This window comes from Amphiura filiformis, chromosome 11 (genome assembly GCF_039555335.1).
Source record: "Amphiura filiformis chromosome 11, Afil_fr2py, whole genome shotgun sequence".
In the NCBI taxonomy this organism is placed as follows: domain Eukaryota; kingdom Metazoa; phylum Echinodermata; class Ophiuroidea; order Amphilepidida; family Amphiuridae; genus Amphiura; species Amphiura filiformis.
Genome location: NC_092638.1, coordinates 67,714,785 through 67,736,697, shown reverse-complemented (window position 1 = coordinate 67,736,697; position 21,913 = coordinate 67,714,785). Strand labels below are relative to the sequence as shown.

The 21,913-nt window shown below is 39.1% G+C and overlaps 3 protein-coding genes across 3 annotated transcripts; all 3 read left to right on the top strand.

Annotated features, from left to right (window-relative positions):
- The first annotated feature begins 1,285 nt into the window (after positions 1-1,285).
- LOC140163885 (uncharacterized) lies at positions 1,286-7,398 on the top strand. The gene is made up of 4 exons (XM_072187200.1): positions 1,286-1,381; positions 2,141-2,314; positions 5,759-6,230; positions 6,473-7,398. Exons 1-4 carry the CDS (start codon positions 1,286-1,288, stop codon positions 7,396-7,398), a joined length of 1,668 nt encoding a protein of 555 aa, XP_072043301.1.
- Positions 7,373-16,038, top strand: LOC140165177 (uncharacterized). The gene is made up of 3 exons (XM_072188619.1): positions 7,373-9,434; positions 9,992-10,091; positions 13,298-16,038. The coding sequence occupies exons 1-2, from the start codon at positions 7,639-7,641 to the stop codon at positions 10,056-10,058; spliced, it is 1,863 nt and encodes a 620-aa protein (XP_072044720.1). The 5' UTR covers positions 7,373-7,638; the 3' UTR covers positions 10,059-10,091; positions 13,298-16,038.
- On the top strand, positions 11,454-12,230 carry LOC140163884 (uncharacterized). The gene has a single exon (XM_072187198.1). The coding sequence runs from the start codon at positions 11,454-11,456 to the stop codon at positions 12,228-12,230; it is 777 nt and encodes a 258-aa protein (XP_072043299.1).
- Positions 16,039-21,913: the final 5,875 nt, after the last annotated feature.

Genomic DNA, 21,913 nt, shown 5'->3' with positions numbered 1-21,913 from the left:
ACTCATACCAGCTAGCTGTTCCTAGCCTGAAAGTAGGATGGAGTGCCCAATCTCTGGTGATGATTAATTAAATATATCTCTGAGGGAAGCGAGACGGTTGGGGCCCCCTAAAACCGGTTTAACCCACCAGAGTCTCAGATTGATGCCTACTCAAGACAAGGAGATATCAAGAAATACTTCCCAAGACACCTTCAAAGAGGCATTATAATGGCGTGCTCATCTGTATAAGGGTGAAATAAGGCTCTGAAGGTGACTGCGCTGGTGCTCTACCAATGAATTACTTCTCAGATATTATCTTTTTTTAAATCACATCTATAATAAGAAAAGCAAAAGCAAACAAATAACAACCAAAAGATGCAATTTGTTTCATTGCATGCTCTATTGATTCGTCCCCCAAAATCGCGAAGAGAACTAGTGCCGTGCTTTCCATTGAGAAGATATTAAAGTGCAACTGTTGATTTCGTTCCTTCCTCAATTGGGTTTTCAGATGAGGTCTTAAATCTGAGCTATCGACTCAACTTATCAAATTTGATTAGGATGTCTTCCGAGTCGGGACATGACAGAATCTAGTCAAAATTATATGGATAATTTGGTCAATATGAATATAGTTACTTGATAAAATAATCATTTGATAGGATTGTCTCGGTCAAAGTGATAATAAACCTAATCAAAGTGAATGAACAGTACATCTCATGAAATTAATTGATTATAGTTAAAATATAGTTTCTCAAAAATAAATGAGAGGGGTTCTATTAACAGAAATTAATAGTACGAAATTAGAGTGAAGGCTGAAGATTTCGTGGTTCCGAAAATCTCCGAAGTTCCAAGTAAACGAGATCGGTTAGTAGCTAGGTTAATCAACTTTATATTTTGTCATTTAACGTTTTCCAGTAAACCTCTACCATGGCCAGTGCAACCAGTGATCCCGATGCATACTACAGAGTATACAAGGCTCTACATCTGATAACCCATAGAGCCATACCATGTGCAGATAACTCTCTCAAAGGCTGGCATGTAAACCAACAAATCACATTGCCACCTTGCAGCGCACAGTGTCCAAGTGGTAAAAAACCCAAACCTCCCGCATCATGTCCAGAATGCGTTGCTTGGGGTCTAGCTATCGAGTCAGCTCTGTACCAACCAACCACAGTCCATGCCAAAGCAAAGCCACAATTGACGTGGTCTAATATCAATCAGCCAAATCTTGGAAGAAGCCATGTGGAAGTCGCCAAAGCATTTGTGCTAAGATTACCACATAAACAAGGAGGACCGCTATTATACCAAGATGTCAGACTTTGACTCTGCGTCTCTGTTAATGGTGATGGCAAGGTTCTCAATGTTTCACAATGGAGACCCGGCCAGTTATGACATCATTATGAAGGTGAGCAAGTCTAGTGACGTAGCTAAAGGGGTGGGATGGGGGCAAGGAGGCCACATGCCATGGGCGTCGTCTGGGGGGGGGGGGGCAAATAGACCTATTCAACGCCCCTAGATCTATTCTGCGCCCTCTCACTAAGCAGTGAAAGTCAAACTTTTCGCCCTGCTTCACTCGCAGAGACCGAAATGTATGATTAAAACCAAATCAGTGGTATATGTGCAAATTGTCGCGCGCTCCGCACGCAATTGTTTCGGAATGGGGGCGCCATTCTGCACCATTTCCCCCGGGCTACGCCACTGGCGTTAACTGTAGGAGGGACACAGGATTAAGACGCGATTTCATTTTTGTGAGCAAAACATGTCACGTCAAGTGATTTAAGTAAAGGTATCCTTCTTTCATGTGAAAGTAGATATTCAATGGATGAGCCTTTTGGTGTTCCTGCCTATTTGTTGTTTAAAAACTCGTCTCATTATTGTAGTCCCAAAGAGGCAATAATGCATTGCAGAAATTAGCAACACTTGGAAACTTTGTAGATTTTCATCCTTATACTGTCATTCACATGATAGAGTACGGAATATACGAATAATAGCCCTTCCTTAGGACTTTACAGGTGATAATATATTACAAACGAACACGTGCTGCGCTTTTCATAAGTGGCATTTGATATTCAAGTTTGTCGCTTTTAGGCTTTAAAAAGGCTTTGCGTTCGTATTTAATCCTTTTATTTTTACTTTGTTTTTGCTTTATCTGAATCAATCACAGGTTGCTGGGATAAGAAACGACCTGTCTCACATGGGACTAAAAGATGACATGAACCTGGTCGACCACACCGTGAAGCAATACTTTCAAAACATCGCGGATTTTGTCACCTGCTTAGAGGGTTTACATCCTAATCACTTTACCTCAGCACAAGACGTCCGGGATAGACTTAAGGAGGTATCGGTTAACTAGAATCAATCATTATAATTATATAGAATTGCAGATTCATACGTAGTGGTAACAATGACATTTATTAATTTAGACTTCAACACTACTTGTTTATTTCGCTTACCGGGAGCGCTTTCGAGGAACTTCCTCGTCATCAGCCGATGTTTGTAGCTCTGATGTTTTCTTGGAAACGGCTAAGGACCAACCTGATCATACGTAGTGGTAACAATGAAATTTATTAATTTAGACTTCAACACTACTTGTTTATTTCGCTTACCGGGAGCGCTTTCGAGGAACTTCCTCGTCATCAGCCGATGTTTGTAGCTCTGATGTTTTCTTGGAAACGGCTAAGGACCAACCTGATCAGGTGACATCACACTTGATGACGTCACCGAAGTCGGAAGTTTCCTGCCGCTGGTGCCGCTGGGTTTGATCAGGTTGTCCCACACAGGATCTAGTTCCAATCCTGTGTCTCGGTTCAATGAAGCGTGGTCAGAACGTTGATTCACAGAAGTGAAATAGTGACGGGTCCATCGGATAATGAAGAGGAGGTATCGGACATTAAGTCAGCGCTCCGTAGTTGCGGATACAGAGATTGGACCTTCTTAGGTGCTCGTGAAAAGAAGGATAAATCAAACCCACAGGAAACTGTGTCCGAGTCAGCGAGTAGGGCCTTCACTGTCACCTTGCCTTACCTTGAAGGCACCTCTAAACGTCTACGTAGAGCGTTTAATACAGCAGGTGTGCTTACCGCATTTAAACCCATCAGACATTACGTCAGACCTTGGTCTCCCCGAAAGACAAGGTTGACAAGTTGAAACAGTCGGGAACAGTCTACAAAATTACATGTGCTGATTGTCACGCCACATACATCGGAGAGTCGGGCAGGAAGCTAGAAAAGCGACTTGCAGAACATAAGTCGAAAGCGGCTGGCTCTAAATCGGCTGTACAAGAACACGTGAAAGCGAGCAAGAACACGCACCAAATAGACTGGGACAACGTAACTGTACTGGAGAAAGAAACAAAAGAATTTCCCAGGAGGGTCCTGGAAACTATCCAGATCAAGCAGCCTTCATTGAACCGAGACACAGGATTGGATCTAGATCCTGTGTGGGACAACCTGATCAAACCCAGCGGCACCAGGGGCAGGAAACTTCCGACTTCGGTGACGTTATCAAGTGTGATGTCACCTGATCAGGTTGGTCCTTAGCCGTTTCCAAGAAAACATCAGAGCTAACAACATCGGCTGATGACGAGGAAGTTCCTCGAAAGCGCTCCCGGTAAGCGAAATAAACAAGTAGTGTTGAAGTCTAAATTAATAAATGTCATCATTATAATTATGATTTATGAATTTTAAAAGTTGAACATAAGATCATTATAAATCATTTATGACAGAGTAATGCCAATGATTTTATAATTTTTAACAGACCGAACAATTTAGAAGCTTCGCCGTAAATATGATATTTAGAACGTCTGATAACAGACATACGGAAAGTGTAGTTAAAGCTTCTATTTTTTATGGAGTAAATCAGAGTCGTAAAATAAAAGACAGCCATGGACATGATGAGCGTTATTGTTAAGCAGTAGACTTCGGGTATATATATAAATGCGCATATGCCATATATAAATGCGCACGTGACATCTACAAGTCGCCATACCGTGTTCAACGATGTAAGGTACCCGGATGTGCACAAATTCCACACGCAAAAGTATAGGCGAAAATGACAGGTTACAAGGAAAATTGGTTTTGCAAAATAGTGGCATTGATTGCAAAGGGCAAAATAATTTGACCCGAAACATAAACTCTTTATTTGGATTTTCCATTACGGAAAAAAAAAAAATTTATGACGGAAAAGCTAGATATAGCTGATTTAAAAAGTTAAAGTGCTAAATGGGCGTGGCAATTGGCCATATTGATGACGAAATGTGATTCTTACTGGCATTAAGGTCAGAACTGGGTAGCTGCCGATGATGTTATTTGATAATGTTTGCACGTAGGGAACTTAGGGGGCTGTCATTTTCTTCGGAAGGAAGGGGTCATGGATTTATTTATTTGGGAGTCAAGATAAGTATCCCCCCCCGTAGCGCCGCCAATGAACATAACTCTGACCCTAGTTTTAACTCTAATTATAACGTAAATTGAGGAAACTATAACTTTAGCCCTTTTCGGTATAATGACCCTCTCAAACTAATAGGCTAGATGTCCCCGCCCGACCTCCTCAATTCTAACTTACTCATTCGCTCGCAAATGGACAAAAAACAAATTCAAAATGTGTTTTAAGCACCTTTTTGTGTCCCCATGCTAAATCGGTAATCTGTACACCCTTTGTCACCCTTTGACGTACAATTTAGAGTATAAACACGTAAATGACTGTACATGATCTAATCATCCCGGCTGGAAGATGTTGAGGAAGACTCGTATACTATACATCACGCTCATACGTTATATGACAATATGACGTACAATCACGTATGTGATGCATGGTGTGAGGTTTATTCAGCTAGTAAGTTAGATCTCGTCATACACATTATTGTCATGGTATATTGTAATTGTATACGTCAATTTTGTTCAGTTTCATTCAACCGGCTTATAAAGTTTTACTTTACACGGAAGTGAAAAAAAAAAAAAAAACAATTAATTTATGAGTGTAAAATGGGGAGGGGTTGTTTTGGGGGAGGGGGGGCAAATAATATTTATAAAAATATAAGTAAGGCGAGAAAGAGAGAAACCCTGTTCTACGGGCGAACGGACCTTTCAAGTAGGGTCGGTCGGTCGGTTGGTTTTTTTTTAAAAAATGTTTAAATAACCCAAAAATCACAAAAATCTGTATATAAATTTCAATTTGAGAAAATACAAAAAAAAATTGTCCTGAAATTTCCGAAATTTGGGGTCGGCATTCATTTGTACAAGAAAAATGTGTTTCCCAATTTGTTCAAAATAGAACAGGCTTTTCGTTTTCGTCGCATAAATAAATAAATAAATAAATAAATAAATAAATAAATAAATAAAAAAATAAATAAATAAATAAATAAATAAATAAATAAATAAAAATAAATAAATAAACATTAGTTATGATTGTACATGGGGGGTGCTGTGCAATACTCATGATCCTTTGATATCCATGATTTATCCTTGCAAATTTATAGCATCGAACCTCCAGCCAATGTTCCTTGCCAGTGCTAGCCACGAAACAAGGTCACAACTACAGTAGCCACTCCTTCAATGGTCGCCATTTCAGTGATTGACAGTGATGTAATGCAAATATGGCGCTGGCCATCTGGTCACGTGCGCATTTATAAAAGCGCATTTATATATACAACCGAAGTCTACTGTTAAGTATCATTATCTTGTTAAAATGTTTGTCAGAACATGAACAATCTGAAATTGTTAGACCATCTATGCTTTTTAAAGGATTAATAGTGATTATTAAATCATTTTGTATACCGATTTAGATACAATCGGAACCAATTACAGCAAAAATGAAAAAAGACATGTACTTGGAGTTGAGACAGGAATTGCAATCTGTCCATCAACTTACAACTGAGTTACGCCGTGATGTGCAGTCCGCCAATCAAGCAACATCTTGGTTATGCCGTGATGTGCAGTCCGCCAATCAAGCAACATCTGAGTTACGCCGTGATGTGCAGTCCGCCAATCAAGCAACATCTGAGTTACGCCATGATGTGCAGTCCGTGAAGGAGGCTACAACTGAGTTACGCCATGATGTGCACCAAGCAACAACTGAGTTGCGCCATGATGTACATCAAGAAACAACTGAGTTGCGCCATGATATGCATCAAGCAACAACTAAGCTGCGCCATGACTTACAATCAGTCCATCAATCAACAAATGATTTAACAAGAAAGGTAGACAACTTGCAAGTTGTTACGTCTGACCTCGTCAGCAAGACCGTCATTGAGAATGGTGAGTCTAAACAAATTGCAAAAATTGTCTTATTATGGAGTCAAGCCTCTCATACGTGAATTTTTATATGCCTTTTTGCAAGATGATGACTTCAAACCTTAGTTACAAGTTGTATGATTAATATCTAAAAACAATAACTAAAAACCCCAATAATTGTTAAAGAATTATTAACGGGTTAGCTTTAAATAAAAACATAACATCCAATATTCTAGCAGTTTATAATGCATTTTGATTAATTTTAGAGTCTAAAACAGAAGAAGCACCAGATGAAATCTTGATGGAATGCCAGGAGCAGCTTCGTGCCTACTACATCAATTCTCTCTGCAAAATACCATTATTTCCCGGAGATTTCGATTCGTGTGTCGACCTACAAGACATTTACACAAAAGTGTCCATAGAAATAAAACTTCCGAAACCTTGCCGTCCTGTGAAGATGCCACTTAGTTCTTATGATGAGATGTTTACACGAAGAACACGTGAAGGATATGTATACACGAAATTGTTGCTCTCTGCTCCAGCAGGGTTGGGTAAGACCACATTAACCGCTAAGATTGCTTATGATTGGGCGACGCAGCTGGAAGGATCTCCACTTCGAGACATCACCCTACTCTTTGTAATCAACATGAGATGGATTGATCATACATCAAACCTTGAAAGCATCATTCTGAATCAGATCTTACCCAGAGATACTACAATAACACCAGATCAGGTTCGAAGTATGATCGAAAGATATGGAGATAGGGTCATCGTTATACTTGACGCTGTGGATGAATCCGATAGAGGCCTGTTTAATCAAGTAGAGAGCTACGGAAACATCGTAGAACTCCTCAAAGGCAGAGTCATGTCACCGTGCAGAGTACTTGTGACGACCCGTCCATGGCGAATTGCAGAAATAACAAGAATGTGTAAAACATTTACTCAACTTGAGCTAATTGGATTCAACAAGGAAGATGTTAGAGAGTATGTCAGAAAATTCTTCCATCAAAAAAAGAATCTAGGAGATTCTTTGATTGCGCACTTGGATCAAAATCCGTTAGTAGATGAAATTGCCTCGAAACCACTTATGGCTCTTTTAGTTTGCATTTACTGGCATTTACTATTTGATGCGATCATCAATATCATGTACCACCCGTCCATGGCAAATTGCAGAAATAACAAGAATGTGTAAAACATTTACTCAACTTGAGCTAATTGGATTCAACAAGGAAGATGTTAGAGAGTATGTCAGAAAATTCTTCCATCAAAAAAAGAATCTAGGAGATTCTTTGATTGAGCACTTGGATCAAAATCCACTGGTAGATGAAATTGCCTCGAAACCACTTATGGCTCTTTTAGTGTGTATTTACTGGTTAGAGATAAAGGAGAAAGATCTACCTCGTAAAATCAGCCAACTATATGATGCAATATCATGTACCAGCATTATCGGGAGAAGCAGCACGAGAACGCGGGAAGCATGTCCGATGAGGATATTCAACAAGTGGTATTACGGATGGGTCAAATGGCTCTGCGTGGATTTTGGCCTCCAGAAAATCGCATTGTTTTCTCACTTGATGAGGCTGAAAGCTCGGACGATGTTAAGCTGGCTTGCCGAATTGGATTGATTTGTCAACAGGAAACTAGGACATCTGTTCTTACTAACCGCAAGGAAACATCGCTGTCATTTTTTCACAAGACATGTGGTGAGAAATGTACAGGGAAATTCTTAGCAAGCCTTGCTGATGAGAATCCAAAAGATTTTTTGTCAAAACTATATGAAGTGAGAACAGTCCAGGATGCTCTAAGCGTACAACTCATTTTGCAATTTGCATGTAGTACTAATAACAAAGCAGCCGGTATGATCATATGCAGACTCATGCAAATATTTGAATCTGAACTGAAGCCATGGATTTTGAGATATACCATGGAAATGCTAGAATGGGATGAAAGACTAACCATACACTATTTTCTTGATATGTGTCTGCGATGTAATTTTGAAGCGGGAAATAAAGGAAACCTCAGTCATTTACTGAATGATCTCTTCCCAGAGGGTAAAGTCTTCTTCATTGGCATATCAGCATTGACAGCTGTAACACTGGGATACTACCTGTCGCATTCGCAAGCTGGTTACATTCGATCCATTAGACTGATGCCATCAGCGCATGTCGCAGATGGAGTAGGACATGCTGCAGGACCTTTCAATGATATTCGCAGTAGCGTGCAAAAAGAAATAAAAAATATCCCAATCAGTGTGATTCGTGGTATATGTGAAGAATATATAGAAAAACATCCAAATATGAATATTGTATACAGGAATGTTGCTTCACATTCACCTGCTGAAATGATGTATTATATTCAGCTGTGGCAAGCATGTGAAGGTTTACCATCTTCACATGAATCCAATATCAGATCCATTGTAGACAGCTTGAAACATATTCATTTGGAAGTATTCGACATTACAGAATTCAACGTAGACGAATCAAATATAGACCACCTGCTAACAATGATTCAGGAAGGATATCTATCACAATTACTAAAACTGCGTGTGCAGCAAAGTGGTATGAATGAAAATCAAATGGATCGATTGACATTAGAAATCAAGAAGATGCCACATCTGAGTGAAATGGATGTGTCTTATAACAAATCAAATAGGACCTTGTCGGCCCTAGCAGAATCACTGCCATCCATGCACGCACTGAAAATTCTCGATGTTAGCCATTTATGGGCATCACACGACGACATGGCGGTATTTGTGAAGAACTTTTACCAGTTTGGACCACGGCTGTTACAACTGACTATAAACCACAACTATATCAATAATGATATTGCATCACAGCTTATTAAGCAACTACCTACAGCCATGTTATTGCAAGAACTCGGCATCAGTGTGGCTGGTCTAAGCAGGCTACATCATAATCAGCTGATGTGGGTTATGCGTCATTTGTCTCGATTACGAATCCTAAATATCTACGGTAGCCAATATCCAGATGACTTGATGATGAGTGTAGCTGATGTGATGCAATCACTACCTGACTTGCGTAGGCTTCATTTGTCTACTTACGGAAACACACCACCACAAATCAATAGCAGCACTTGGAAGTACTTTAAGAAGAAGCTACAGAAAATTGATCAACTCAAGAGCCTCATACTGCTTCGCATTGCCCTTCAGAGAGATGATTTCAATGACCTTGTGAAGCTTTGCAGGAGAATGCAATACACGCTACTATGGTAAATATAATTATCTTATTCATTTATAATATCATCTTGAATTGTTTTTAATCTGTAGTCACCTTGATTTGTTTATAGAGTTAGTTTATTTCATAACATTCGTTTTCGTTCTACATGTAGTATATTGATTAATTCTCACAAGGCTGGATGTTTATGATCACAAATAAGTTTAAACCAAAAGAAATTTTATTAAGATTGCAATTAATAACACAGCTTGATGAATTCTAAGTATATTTATGTCATTTAATACACTATCACCAAATCACAGAAAAATTAGATTCCGTACGAAGCCAAGTGTGCCAAATGAAACATTTTACTCCGAAATAATTGGAGCTTGGTTGAAAGCTGAAATATCCGAAGCGTTGTTTATTCTTGAAAATACTGTGTACAAGTTAAACGTGTTTGACAATTTGATACTTAAAAGCTACAAAAAAAATGATTTTACAAAATTCATGGACCAAATTATGAACTTTGTTTTATTCATCGGAATTGACCGTAGTACACTACAAACTATTTGGTTGGTTATAAATATAAATTGTTGATTCTGTTGTATTCAGGTATACTGTAAACTGCCTACCAGAGGGAGTTGAGGTGCCTAAAGATGATTTCTTCTGGCTATGGTAATGATCACAAAAGTTTGAGTTCTTAGCATAACTGGTGAGTTAATCATAGCAGTGGTTTATGAAGATTTTCAACATTGAGTGGGGCTGACAAAATCAAGATCCTCGGAGTCAGAAAATTTTGCAATAAACACTAGTTTTTCCTGGTTAATGATGACATTTTTTACTTCATCCGCATCCCGGTTCCTAAGCTAGGCATGTTCATAAAATTTTGAAATTTAATAAATTCATCTAAAATTGCTTTCATTAAAAAGAGAATCATTTAACTTAAAAAATGAGGGGTCAATCATGTATGTAGGCCTACAATTGGCAATGTTATGAGGAAAAGTAGCTCGCCTGAAATTCCCAAATTGTGTGTCCCAGCATTATCAATGGCTTCCTATGTCTTAACATGTGTGTATGTATTTTAGGGCCAAATTTGTGAGCAAAAATGTGCTAATGTTTCATGAAATGTGGCTTTCGCTACTTGATAGTAAGTAGTATTCCACAGATGCATTTTTTCTAAAAATCATGCTAGGTTGGAGTTTTGAGGGTCAAAATCCAAATTTTCTTCATTTTCCTATTGGATTACACAGTTAAGGCAGGATCTTGGTGCACATGAAGCTTAATGAAGCCCGCCCTCACATGTTAAAATGTGACCATGGCTACCTAAGCCTATGCATAGAGTTAATAAAACATATCCATGTGATTTTCCCCCAGCGGGCTGAACTTACCATTTAAACTGTCCCTATACAAATTTATGCCTTAAATGAGATGCCAAGCGAGCCATCAAGAATGACAAAGAGTTCTAAATGCGTGATTCGACATTATGAAGAAATTTACGACTCTCGTTAATGTGAATCAAATAATGAGGTTATACACTGTGGCCATATCGTTGTATCAAGGGCCAGTCGACATGGGGTCTTTGCATCATTATGGCCCTGTATGAACAGTGGCGTGTATACGGGACATTTTCCTTCATAGAGATCGACAATATGTAAGTAAAATATTGTGTTTAACGGACTCAAAGAAGAGGCACATTACAAATTGAGTCAATTTCTGGGCGGTTGTCTAGTTGGCATGTCCGGTAAGAGCCGTCTAGGAGAAATAGTTGTTCGTGTATGTGTGTGGGGTGGCATATCGTCGCGCATCCTATTGCTTTGGAAACTCTTTAACTCTTAACATATCTTTTGAACTTTCTTGAAGAGATTCAGCAGGATAGTTCGTGTAGATTAGCAATATAAAATTTCTTGAAACATATCCAGTACTCACATTTTTATGGAGCTACGACGTTTCGAGACCTGGTCTGGTCTCTTGATCACGTATGGGTGATTCCAGATGCACTGCTGGTGTTTCTAGATGATGGAGTGTTTCTAGATGACCACATCATCTATATCCCACTTCGGAAAGTGTCCTTAGAATGTATTGTACACCTAAAATACACAAACCGGTCACAACATTGAGACCCATAGTCGACTACACAGGCTCCATAGGCTATGCTACATCACGTTCTATGGCTGACATCCTCGCACCTCTCATAGGAAAGACAGAACACCATGTCAACAACTCTCAACAACTTGCTGAGGAACTGACAGGGGTCATGATAAACGATGGCGAGATGTTCAATTCTCACGACGTGGTCTCACTATGTACAAATGTCCCAATTGAAGAAACACTTATTATCATCCGGGAGAAACTCGAAGCAGATCACTCGCTTAAAAAACGTACCAACCTCAATGTTGATGACCTTATGGAGATTTTGAAATTCCTCTGTACTACCACATATTTCGTCTTCCGTGGCCAAATATATCGGCAACGTTTTGGCACGGCAATGGGCAGTCCAGTTTCAGCCATATTTGCTGAATTCTGCATGGAATTCTTAGACCAACAAGCCATTGCCACCGTCCCCATGGACTGTCGCCCCATACTGTGGAAAAGATACGTTGACGACGTCCTCGAAATCATCAAGGAGGGCAGTGTAGAGAAATTGACAGAACACCTCAATCAAACAGAACCTACAGGCAACATCAAATTCACACACGAGCCAGAAAGGAACAAGCAGATCCCCTTTCTTGACACCCTCATAATTCGTAAGCCAGACGGTTCGGTAAAATTGCTCATCTACAGGAAACCCACCCACACAGACCAGTATCTGAATTTAATTCACATCATCCGTTACAACACAAGCTTAGTGTAGTCAGGACACTAATGGACAGAGCTCAACACATAGTCACTGAACCAGAAGACAGAAAGAAAGAGGAGGAACACATCCGGCAAGCGTTAAGAAAGTGCAACTACCCAGACTGGTCTTTCGACAAAGTCAAACAACAACAAGCCACTAAGTCCAAGAAAACCAACAAGAAAACTGACTCCGATAGCAAATCTAAAGGCATGGTGGTGATACCTTACATCCAAGGTGTTTCAGAGAAACTACAAAGAGTGTTCCGCAAACATAACCTCTCCACCGCTATGAAGCCACACACCACCTTGAGAAAAAACCCTTGTTCACCCCAAAGATAAACGCCAGACAACAGAAACAGCCGGCTGTGTTTATGAAATTCACTGTCAAAATTGTGATTTCACTTATGTCGGAGAAACTGGAAGGCTGCTGGGAACCCGCATAAAAGAACACTGCGCAGAAGCGGAAAAGATCTCCAGCAAAATCCATACCAGAGCCACCAGACTTACATCAGTATCTGACCAACACAAATCGGCTATCAGCGATCACGTAGCTACAACAAACCATATCATAGACTGGGAGGGAGTTAAAATCCTTCACCGGGAAGACCAGAAATACTCCAGATGGATCAGAGAAGCCATTTGGATAAGACGCAGAGGGGACAAAGTTATGAACAATGAGGGGGGCGCCGCATTCAATCTCAGTCACGCCTATGACCACATCATCCAGAGCACATCTAGAAACACTCCATCATCTAGAAACACCAGTAGTGCATCTGGAATCACTCATACGTGATCAAGAGACCAGACCAGGTCTCGAAACGTCGTAGCTCCATAAAAATGTGAGTACTGGATATGTTTCAAGAAATTTTATATTGCTAATCTTTTGAACTGGTTGTCCAATTTCAATGTGGTTTTCTGCAAAATTGAATATGACCGACTTCAGACTGATTTTATCTGATCACACCACAATTGCACATCCACCTCTGCATGTGTAAAACCTACAATTCACGATTATCAAATATTAGTTAAGTACCCTATGTTAAATTTCAAACCAATATCCATGGACGTATGTTTATATTTCAGATGCTACAATGTTCTCTTGAAGACATTCTCAGGCATAATTTGAAAACCTGACAAAAATCCACTGAAGAGATTGACTTTATCCAGCTCCTCATTTCACATTGGAAAACGACGATAATCCACAATAGCCAAGATGAAGATTTGGATCATTTGAAGGATTCACAGGATTGACTAGGGAGCACATCACATATATAAAATCAATAATGAAGGACAGATAAAAATCACACCCATATTTGTTGAGATCATTATTTAATCTGAGAATACCTAGTCCTAGAATAATGTTTATTTCAATTGGTTAATTTTAAGTTGCTATAGAGATGATTGGGAGAGAGCAATGTTTAAATGCAAAGGTAAGCGTCTTGTCCTTTATCCGATAAACTTGTCCTTTATCTGATTTGGATATTTGTTGAGATCATTATTTAATCTGAGAATACCTAGTCCTAGAATAATGTTTATTTCAATTGGTTAATTTTAAGTTGCTATAGAGATGATTGGGAGAGAGCAATGTTTAAATGCAAAGGTAAGCGTCTTGTCCTTTATCCGATAAACTTGTCCTTTATCTGATTTGGCGCGAGTTTTAAAAGCACTTGTGCCCCAAAAAATGGTTGCGCGGGAAACGAACAACACATTTATTATCAGGCAACTGTTTGGTGTGAGTCACATGTCACCACATCTATTATAGAAATAGCAAAACGGATGAAAATAGAGGTAAGCGTATTCTATAAATCTGGCGTATAGGCCTAATATTTTTAAGTGGAATATGAACCTTAATAAATTAAAGTTACGATATGCGTATGGGTTTATATAAACCTATAGACAACTAATCTGGTTGAACAAATTCGTCAGGATCGGTAAAATAAAGTTAATCAACAGGGTTCTTATTTCTGAGCCAATGTACTACATTTCAATAACAAGCTGTTGATATTTTGTAACACTAATGTAGCGGAAATAGATTCAGAAGAGAGATGGCGCCCTTCAGAATACTAGATATATTCCGCCAACTATGATGACTGCTACCGAGAACTTGTCACCCAATCACAAGTTGATTTCCTCGTGATGGACTTGGTTTTGAGAGCTGATTGTTTTCCCATTGTAGTTTTGTGACATTGAATACAGCAGGTCATCAAAAATATGGTAGTGGTCTTAGGAGGTTGATTGGTAATACACAGCATCATGTGAAAAAATCATACAACTAGCGGAACTGGCTGAGTTGTTCATTGACGTAGACGAGATCCAGAATTAACATAAAACAAACTGGAAAAAGAGAGCGTGCTAAAAGTGTACACCAAAGAGATGGGTTTCAACCTGATTAGTGAGGATGTAGTGAAACTTCTGAATTTCATTCTGAACACCACCTACATCACCTTCTGAGAAAAAAATTACCGTCAGATGTTTGGGACCGATATGGGAAACCCCGTATTACCGTGTGCGGCCAATGATATTCATAGAAGCTCTGGAACTACCAGCCATATATGACTCCTCTGGATTGCAAACCAAATTGATATGTCGATGACGTCCATGAGGTGACGAGAAATATAGTCCAGCAGCTGCAGACTGACAACATGAACAAATCGGACTCCATAGGCACACCTTCTTCTTTACAATACTGCACAACGTCCCGTTGGACCTAGATGAACAGGAAGAGAAAGAGGAACCTATGAGGAAGAGTCAGAATGAACCATCCTGTTTGTGCATCTGCCTCCTCCTACCGGTGACATCCACATAGTCAGGAAAGAGGATGGTACTGTTTAAGCTTATCGCAAGCCAACCCATACTGACCAGTCATATCAGCCATTCACCAAAAAATGGGTGTTATAAGGATTCTGTTTGACAGGATTATTACGAAAGAAGAAGATAATATCGTGGAAGAAGAGAGAGTCCAAGAAGTTTTGAAAATTTCTGGTTATATCCTGACTGGAGATTTAAAAAGGTGAAATAACAGATGCAGACAGTCAAACCACCGAGTGTGCAGAAGAATTATTAGACAAAGACCAAATCAAGACATATAAACGTTGGGTCAAGGAAGCTTTAGAAATTCGGAGGAGAAGGGATACCACCATGAACAGAGATGAAGGTTACTATCAACTTTCTCACATTCTTGATGAGCTGCTGTATCTAGTGTCAAAAAGTCCAACAGAGAAAATATCAGCTGGTAACACTAAGTCCATCCCGAGGAAATCAACTTATGATTGGATGACACATTCTCGTTAGCACTCTTCATCAAGTGTTGAAAAAGATAACAGCTAGCTGTCGAAACTTGCTAGTGCAATTTATTGGATCAGAGTTAGACCTTTTTGTATGAAATCTAGTATGTGACCCACCTGCAATACCTCTTTGTAAAAACAGGCTTCTAAACCGCCATGTTTGATCACTCGAGCCTAGATACAGCATTCATGCCAATAATTTCATGTACGTGTGGAATGTAGACCAGGTGCAGTCATGCCAATAATTTCATGTACATGTGGACCAGGTGCATCCATGCCAATAATTTCAGGTACGTCAGGAATGTGGACCAGGTGCAGTCATGCCAATAATTTCATGTATGTGTGGAATGTGGACCAGGTGCATCCATGCCAATAATTTCAGGTACGTCAGGAATGTGGACCAGGTGCAGTCATGCCAATAATTTCATGTATGTGTGGAATGTGGACCAGGTGCACATAGACCAGCAGCAGGTGCTTGAGGTTGGTTATTACGTATCAGTACAGGGAAAGCGTTATGTAAATAAACCAATTCACATTGAACACGTTGGATCCTATTGAATTTTTATTTCTGCGTTAACAAAATATATAGCAGCTTTTTAAACAACCCTGGACAAGTGTAGGGCCAGATTCCCCCAAAGAGCCAGATTGAGCCAAGGGATCGAGATACAGTGAGTACCACTTGGTTATTTTAATATTTCGTTACCTATTAACTTAAAAGTTAATAGGTAACGAAATATTTTATATTGTTCAGAGTGATTAATAACAACCCTGGAGAAGTGCAGGGTCAGATGCACCACAGAGCCAGATTAGGCCACGGGCGTAAGGTGGCTGTGTACTCTCAGACATGCATGTAGTAAAAGTGCCATAACTTTGTAATTATTCACGCAAGCCATATAAAAGTATACATTTTTATAAAGGCAAGACATCCATGAATCTTAATATAAATACATATTTGGTGTAAAACAACAATTATGAAGAAAATCGCAAAAAAGTGAATTTTTGGCAATTTTGTTTTGGTACATCATAACAAAAAACACTCTTTCCATTTTTTTTTTTTTTTTGTTTTCTTCTTAGTCTTGAGGCACCATTAAAAAAACGTGTTTTTTAGATTTTTGATATTGGCCTTATTTTTTGAGATATTGACCATATAAGGCATCAAAACGAACTTTTAAAATTCCCAAATGCCTATTTGCACAATATGATGCCTAAACTCGGAAATATACAAAAATATAAGAAAATGAGAAAACAGTTTCTTGAGTACGTCATGTTTTTATGACGAGCATAATTGCTTACGTGGCTGCGTTAACAAATTGCGCGACCACAAAACGCGATGCGTTGTTGCGCGCGTGTACCCCAATAGTATAACAAAGATTTTCTTTCCTTTTAAATTGCGGAAACGAGTGAAATAGTGAATTAAAATCCATAAAATAGAGCAGTTGGAGTTTACAAATCTGGATTTTCTTTCCTTGTATTTATAAAAAACATAACAAAGTACATAAATTTCAAAAAAAGCTCAATTTCGCGAAAGAAACAATGTCTAGAGTACACAGCTACGTTAAGATAAATAGGTAACGAAATTATTGCATATTTGATTGTTTTCAAAGAGTGCTTGATAACTATTTTTTTAATAACCTAAATCCTTCAGTCCGACTTCTCTACGCATGTATTTGTGTTATGCTTGTAGTGACGAATGAGGGCAGCAATCTACTTGATAGCAACCCTCCAGATGATGGTGGATGCGATATCGGCATTTTTGACGTCGCCATTGGATTAACACATAATCATGAAATCTTCACGAACAATTTTTAATTTGTTATGTGGTGTCAAAGCAAAATCATCTTACTCCAAAACCGTCGGGGTACGACAAAGTACCCCACTATAAGTATGTTAATTTTCCATTTGTAATTGCTAACCGTGTATTTTGAATGGGGCTGACAGCCCTGTATCTTCGCCAGCCTCGTACGTCACGTGTTGCGCTTCCTACGCCGCCTGCAACCCTCGACAGAGACGAATTTACCACAGTGCAAGATAGGCCAGTGCCCAAGATACAAGGATACTCAAATTTGACAAGATAAAACAAAATAAAAATTCCTTTAAAAAGGAATGGGGCGCCCAATGGGAGCTTTAATGTGATGTGCTGAAATGGGGGGGGGGGGGCACTCCCACTTTGGAGGTGACGCGTGTGTAGTGCTGTTAAGACCCCTTTTCACCATCGCTGTCACCCAAAGTCCCCATATTTTTCCTTTAGATCTGTCACCCAAAGACCTTGGCCCATATATTTACATCTGAACAGTAACGAGCCTCGTCTATCACTGATTTTGTTAATTCTTTTGAAATAACAAAGCCATTTGAAGTCATTTAGAACTAGGAATTCAATTTTTGAGGCTTCTTTTAGGCGCTCACACAAAGACCCCATTAAAAAAGTTATATTCTTACCCGATTCCCCCCTCCCCAATTTAGATGCAAACGGTCTCTCTCTCTCTCTCTCTCTCTCTCTCTCTCTCTCTCTCTCTCTCTCTCTCTCTCTCTCTCTCTCTCTCTCTCTCTCAATCAATAACCCCGTATTTTATACATTTTGCTCTCACCGAATGCCAAAAATCATGCTCTCACCCTTATTACACAGCCCTACACATATATCCATTTCATATTGAAGTACCACACCGGTGCTGAAATGTCACCGTTTGGATACATTGGGATGAAAGCGGTTGGTTTCAAATAAAAAGGAATAAAGATCAGGTTACCATTTCGGTATTGTTTTGACTGTTGAGCTTGTTAGGAAATCATGTTGTGGGGGGGGGTTGTTGGAGTAGAATTATTTTATTTAGAATATACTTGCATATTTAATTCTTCCGTGTTTTCCAAGTGGACATATCATATAAAAAACTGTCGCTTGTAAATACCTGACAATATTGCATGCCTGGAATATTAATTTAACGGAAAATCGCCGCGGATATCAGGTTTTAGGAGCAATTGAACTTATTTAATATGTTTAAGCGACACAAAAGTCACGGCGTATTGGGTGTTTTTATAAACCCAATAATTTTGTATTTCAAACAAAGATGAAAAGCTTATACCCACGGGATTTCAAAGATTTTTTAAAGGTTAATGCTTCAAACAAGCCTATACGCACGAGGTTTCAAGGTAAATGTTTTAAATTTAAATTAAATTTTTAACCACAATGTCAACAACTACCGCGCTAGATTTTCCAGGGATAAGAGACCATCCATCCCTGGATCATACTCTGCGATCGTAATAGCGCCATCTCTTGAAAAGCGTCCGTGTTTTTATTAATCCATTATTAATTTTTCATATTTAAACAAAGGATAACGGGCCTTGCCGCACAAGATTTCATCCCGTGCATATTATTAAACAATAATAAAATCAAAACCAAGCAAGTTGTGTTTTTATTTCTAAGCTGGGCATACTTTTAAGCAAAACATTTGCGAAGTAAATCAGCAAGACCGAAATTAGAAGCTTTTGCAAAGTCAAGCCAAATAATGGGCCACCGCCGTAGTGGGCGCCCCAAAAAGGAAGGTGGAATAAATACGCAAAGACTTATGGGATTTACTGAAAACTTGAATTGAGCACATAAGAAGTTTCTTCTCGCTGTGTGTTACATTATGGCCGAGGAACTGAGACTTGGACATCATTGGGTGTTGTTCATTTGAGTGCGAATGAATAACAAAATAACTCTCTTTTTTAGAACCAATAGATCTAATTACTGAATACAAAGTTCATTTTTCAAAACCAAATAAGTACTGTTTTTCACTGACCTGACAGTTTCGAGTGTCTTGGGCGACACTCTTCTTCAGAGTGATCTATGTCCACACACCTCCGGCGAATTTCGGCCTGTAGAGGGCGCACTGCTCGCGGAGATGATTGGGTCATAGATGTGACTTAGAAAATGGGCCCCTCGTCTCTGTTCATGACTTGCGGGGATTTCTTCCTTATCCAGATGGATTCCATGATTCTTCTTGATCTCGCGTCACCTTCCTTGCTGAGAATTTTGGACCCGAGTGATCGGCTATCGCAGATTTGCTGAGTTCGCTTTCAGACTGTTTTCTGGTCTGACGGGTGTAGTTCTTTTTCAAACCCGTAACTTTGTCCGTTTCTTTCATGTGTTCACTTAGTCTCGTGGAAAATCGTCGCCCCGTTTCACCCACGAAACGATTCACCCACGGGCGACGATTTTCCACGAGACCAAGATATGCGCCTCCAAACTCTCAAACCCCAAAATGAAAAGTTGCAATTTTAGCGATTCAATTGTGTGCTTTATTGATTGGCCCGTGGTGCTTGTGTGCAATACAACGATGCGTATCCCATTGAAAATTGTTGAAAATGCAACTTTTGATTTTGGGGTTTGAGGCTTTGGAGACGAATATCTTGGTCAATTCTTGTTCGTTTTTCACGAACAGGATGTCAAATGAGAAAGCACAGTCCAATTAACAAAACTTATATTTCAGAATAATCCAAATTTATCAAGTTATTGAACAGCAAGGATGAATATAACGAGTTTCTTTTTGTGCCTGGTGTATTTCGTACGTCAGAAATAAATTTAATTTGCATTTACAGAATACACCTCCATTTACATGAGTGTCCGTAAGTTAATTAATTTACTTTGAATGTTTACAAGATCTTGTTAATTTGTCAAATTGAAATAGCGAGGACGTGGGTATCATGTTTTGCATTGCCATTTCTAATTGGATGGTTATTATTATTATTATTATTATTATTATTATTATTATTATTATTATTATTATTATTATTATAAATAGCGAGTTAGGGCATTCAAAAATGCCTTAACTCGCGATTTGTAAGTTGACTAGCAGTTAAGGCATATGCCCTAATTTTCACTTCCGTGTATCTCACGTAATCTCTATTATTTTTCATTCATGTTACTTCTGCCAACTAATGTCATTATCTTCGAAGATTTTATCTTGTATTTGTAAGGTTTTTTTCAAGAAATTAGGAAGAAAGAATGTTTTATTAGAAAATGCGTATTAAATACTATTTACGTTCAAAGTATAGACGGCGACTTAGGGCATTCATATGAAATTAGATGATATCATTAAAAGTGGCCTTTATTATTGAGAAACTACGATACAATATATTAACTTGAGCGACTGCAAATACTAATTGTGTGTAAAATGTCACAAAAAATCAAATTTGATTATAAAAAGGTTTTATTTGTCTGTCTTTGGGATGATGTTGTTATCAATAACTCCCGATATTTTGTGTCGCCAAATTGATGATTTCGAAATTCCCCGTACTGCCGTAATATTTTCATGGGGCCTAATTTTTATGTTTTTGCATAAACATTTTTTTTTCAATCATTTATAAAATTTATTTTTTGTAAACATTTTTGTAGAATTTTAAACATATGCAATGGCTGTAAAAGCATCTAGAATTCATTTCAAATTAAACAGCGAAATCCTCAATCAATTAAGAACGTATACAATAGTCAACCCGCACCCGCCATGTTATTTGGATAGATCCGTTCGACGTCACGTTCTGAATCAGAAGCACTGATCTCTACACACCTCAGAAGTCGCTGCTCAGTGGCATAAATATCTCCAGGATACATCATGCATGTACATGTGTATGTACGGACATGGCGACTTCAAATCTGTAACCATGTACTGACAGTCGATGCACAAAACAGAATTGATTTAAGCAAAGTAAGTATACACCTTGTATATTTTAGCTTAACAAATAACAGCAACACATGAACTGCACCAGTGTGTACAGTAGGCCTATGGCTTTACTTATAATTGTTTTCATCATTCATGGTTTTAGTTTCACCGGCATGCATGCGTCATAGTCTATCTACCTCGAGACACTGGCACTAGCTTTGAAGTTTAGCGTGTTCAGCGTCAGAGCGTTACTTGGTGCGTGTACAACTGTACATATACTTTTATGCGGGCATCAATGTGCCGCATAAAATTGTGCACACAAGAAACCACGCTAAAGCTGGTTTCAACTTTCATACTACCCTGCCGCTTGCCGCTGAGAGGCGTGGCGCACGCGCATTGCAAACAAACGGACACAATCAAGGCTTGTCAATGGTTGAAGCGCCCTGCCGCTTGCCGCAGCGGCAAGCGGCAGAAAGCTAGTGCCGATGCAGTTGGCAAGCTATTTGTTTGAGGGAGTTGAGATTAAGCATATCTCAATTTATTCCACTTGTTCATGTTATTGGTCATTGGGAATTAAGGCCGTCAGCCTTTCGCCATCTTGTGGGTACAAATGATACGTGTGTTCATGCGTCGGACACTACGCGCAGGGCGCAGCTTGCCATGAAACTGTTATCATGCATCATCACCCATGGAGATCGAAGCCCGAAGGACCATCGCAGCATGTACTCACAATATGGCGGCATATGAGTATGACGTCACGCTGACAGCCTCTATTGAATGAA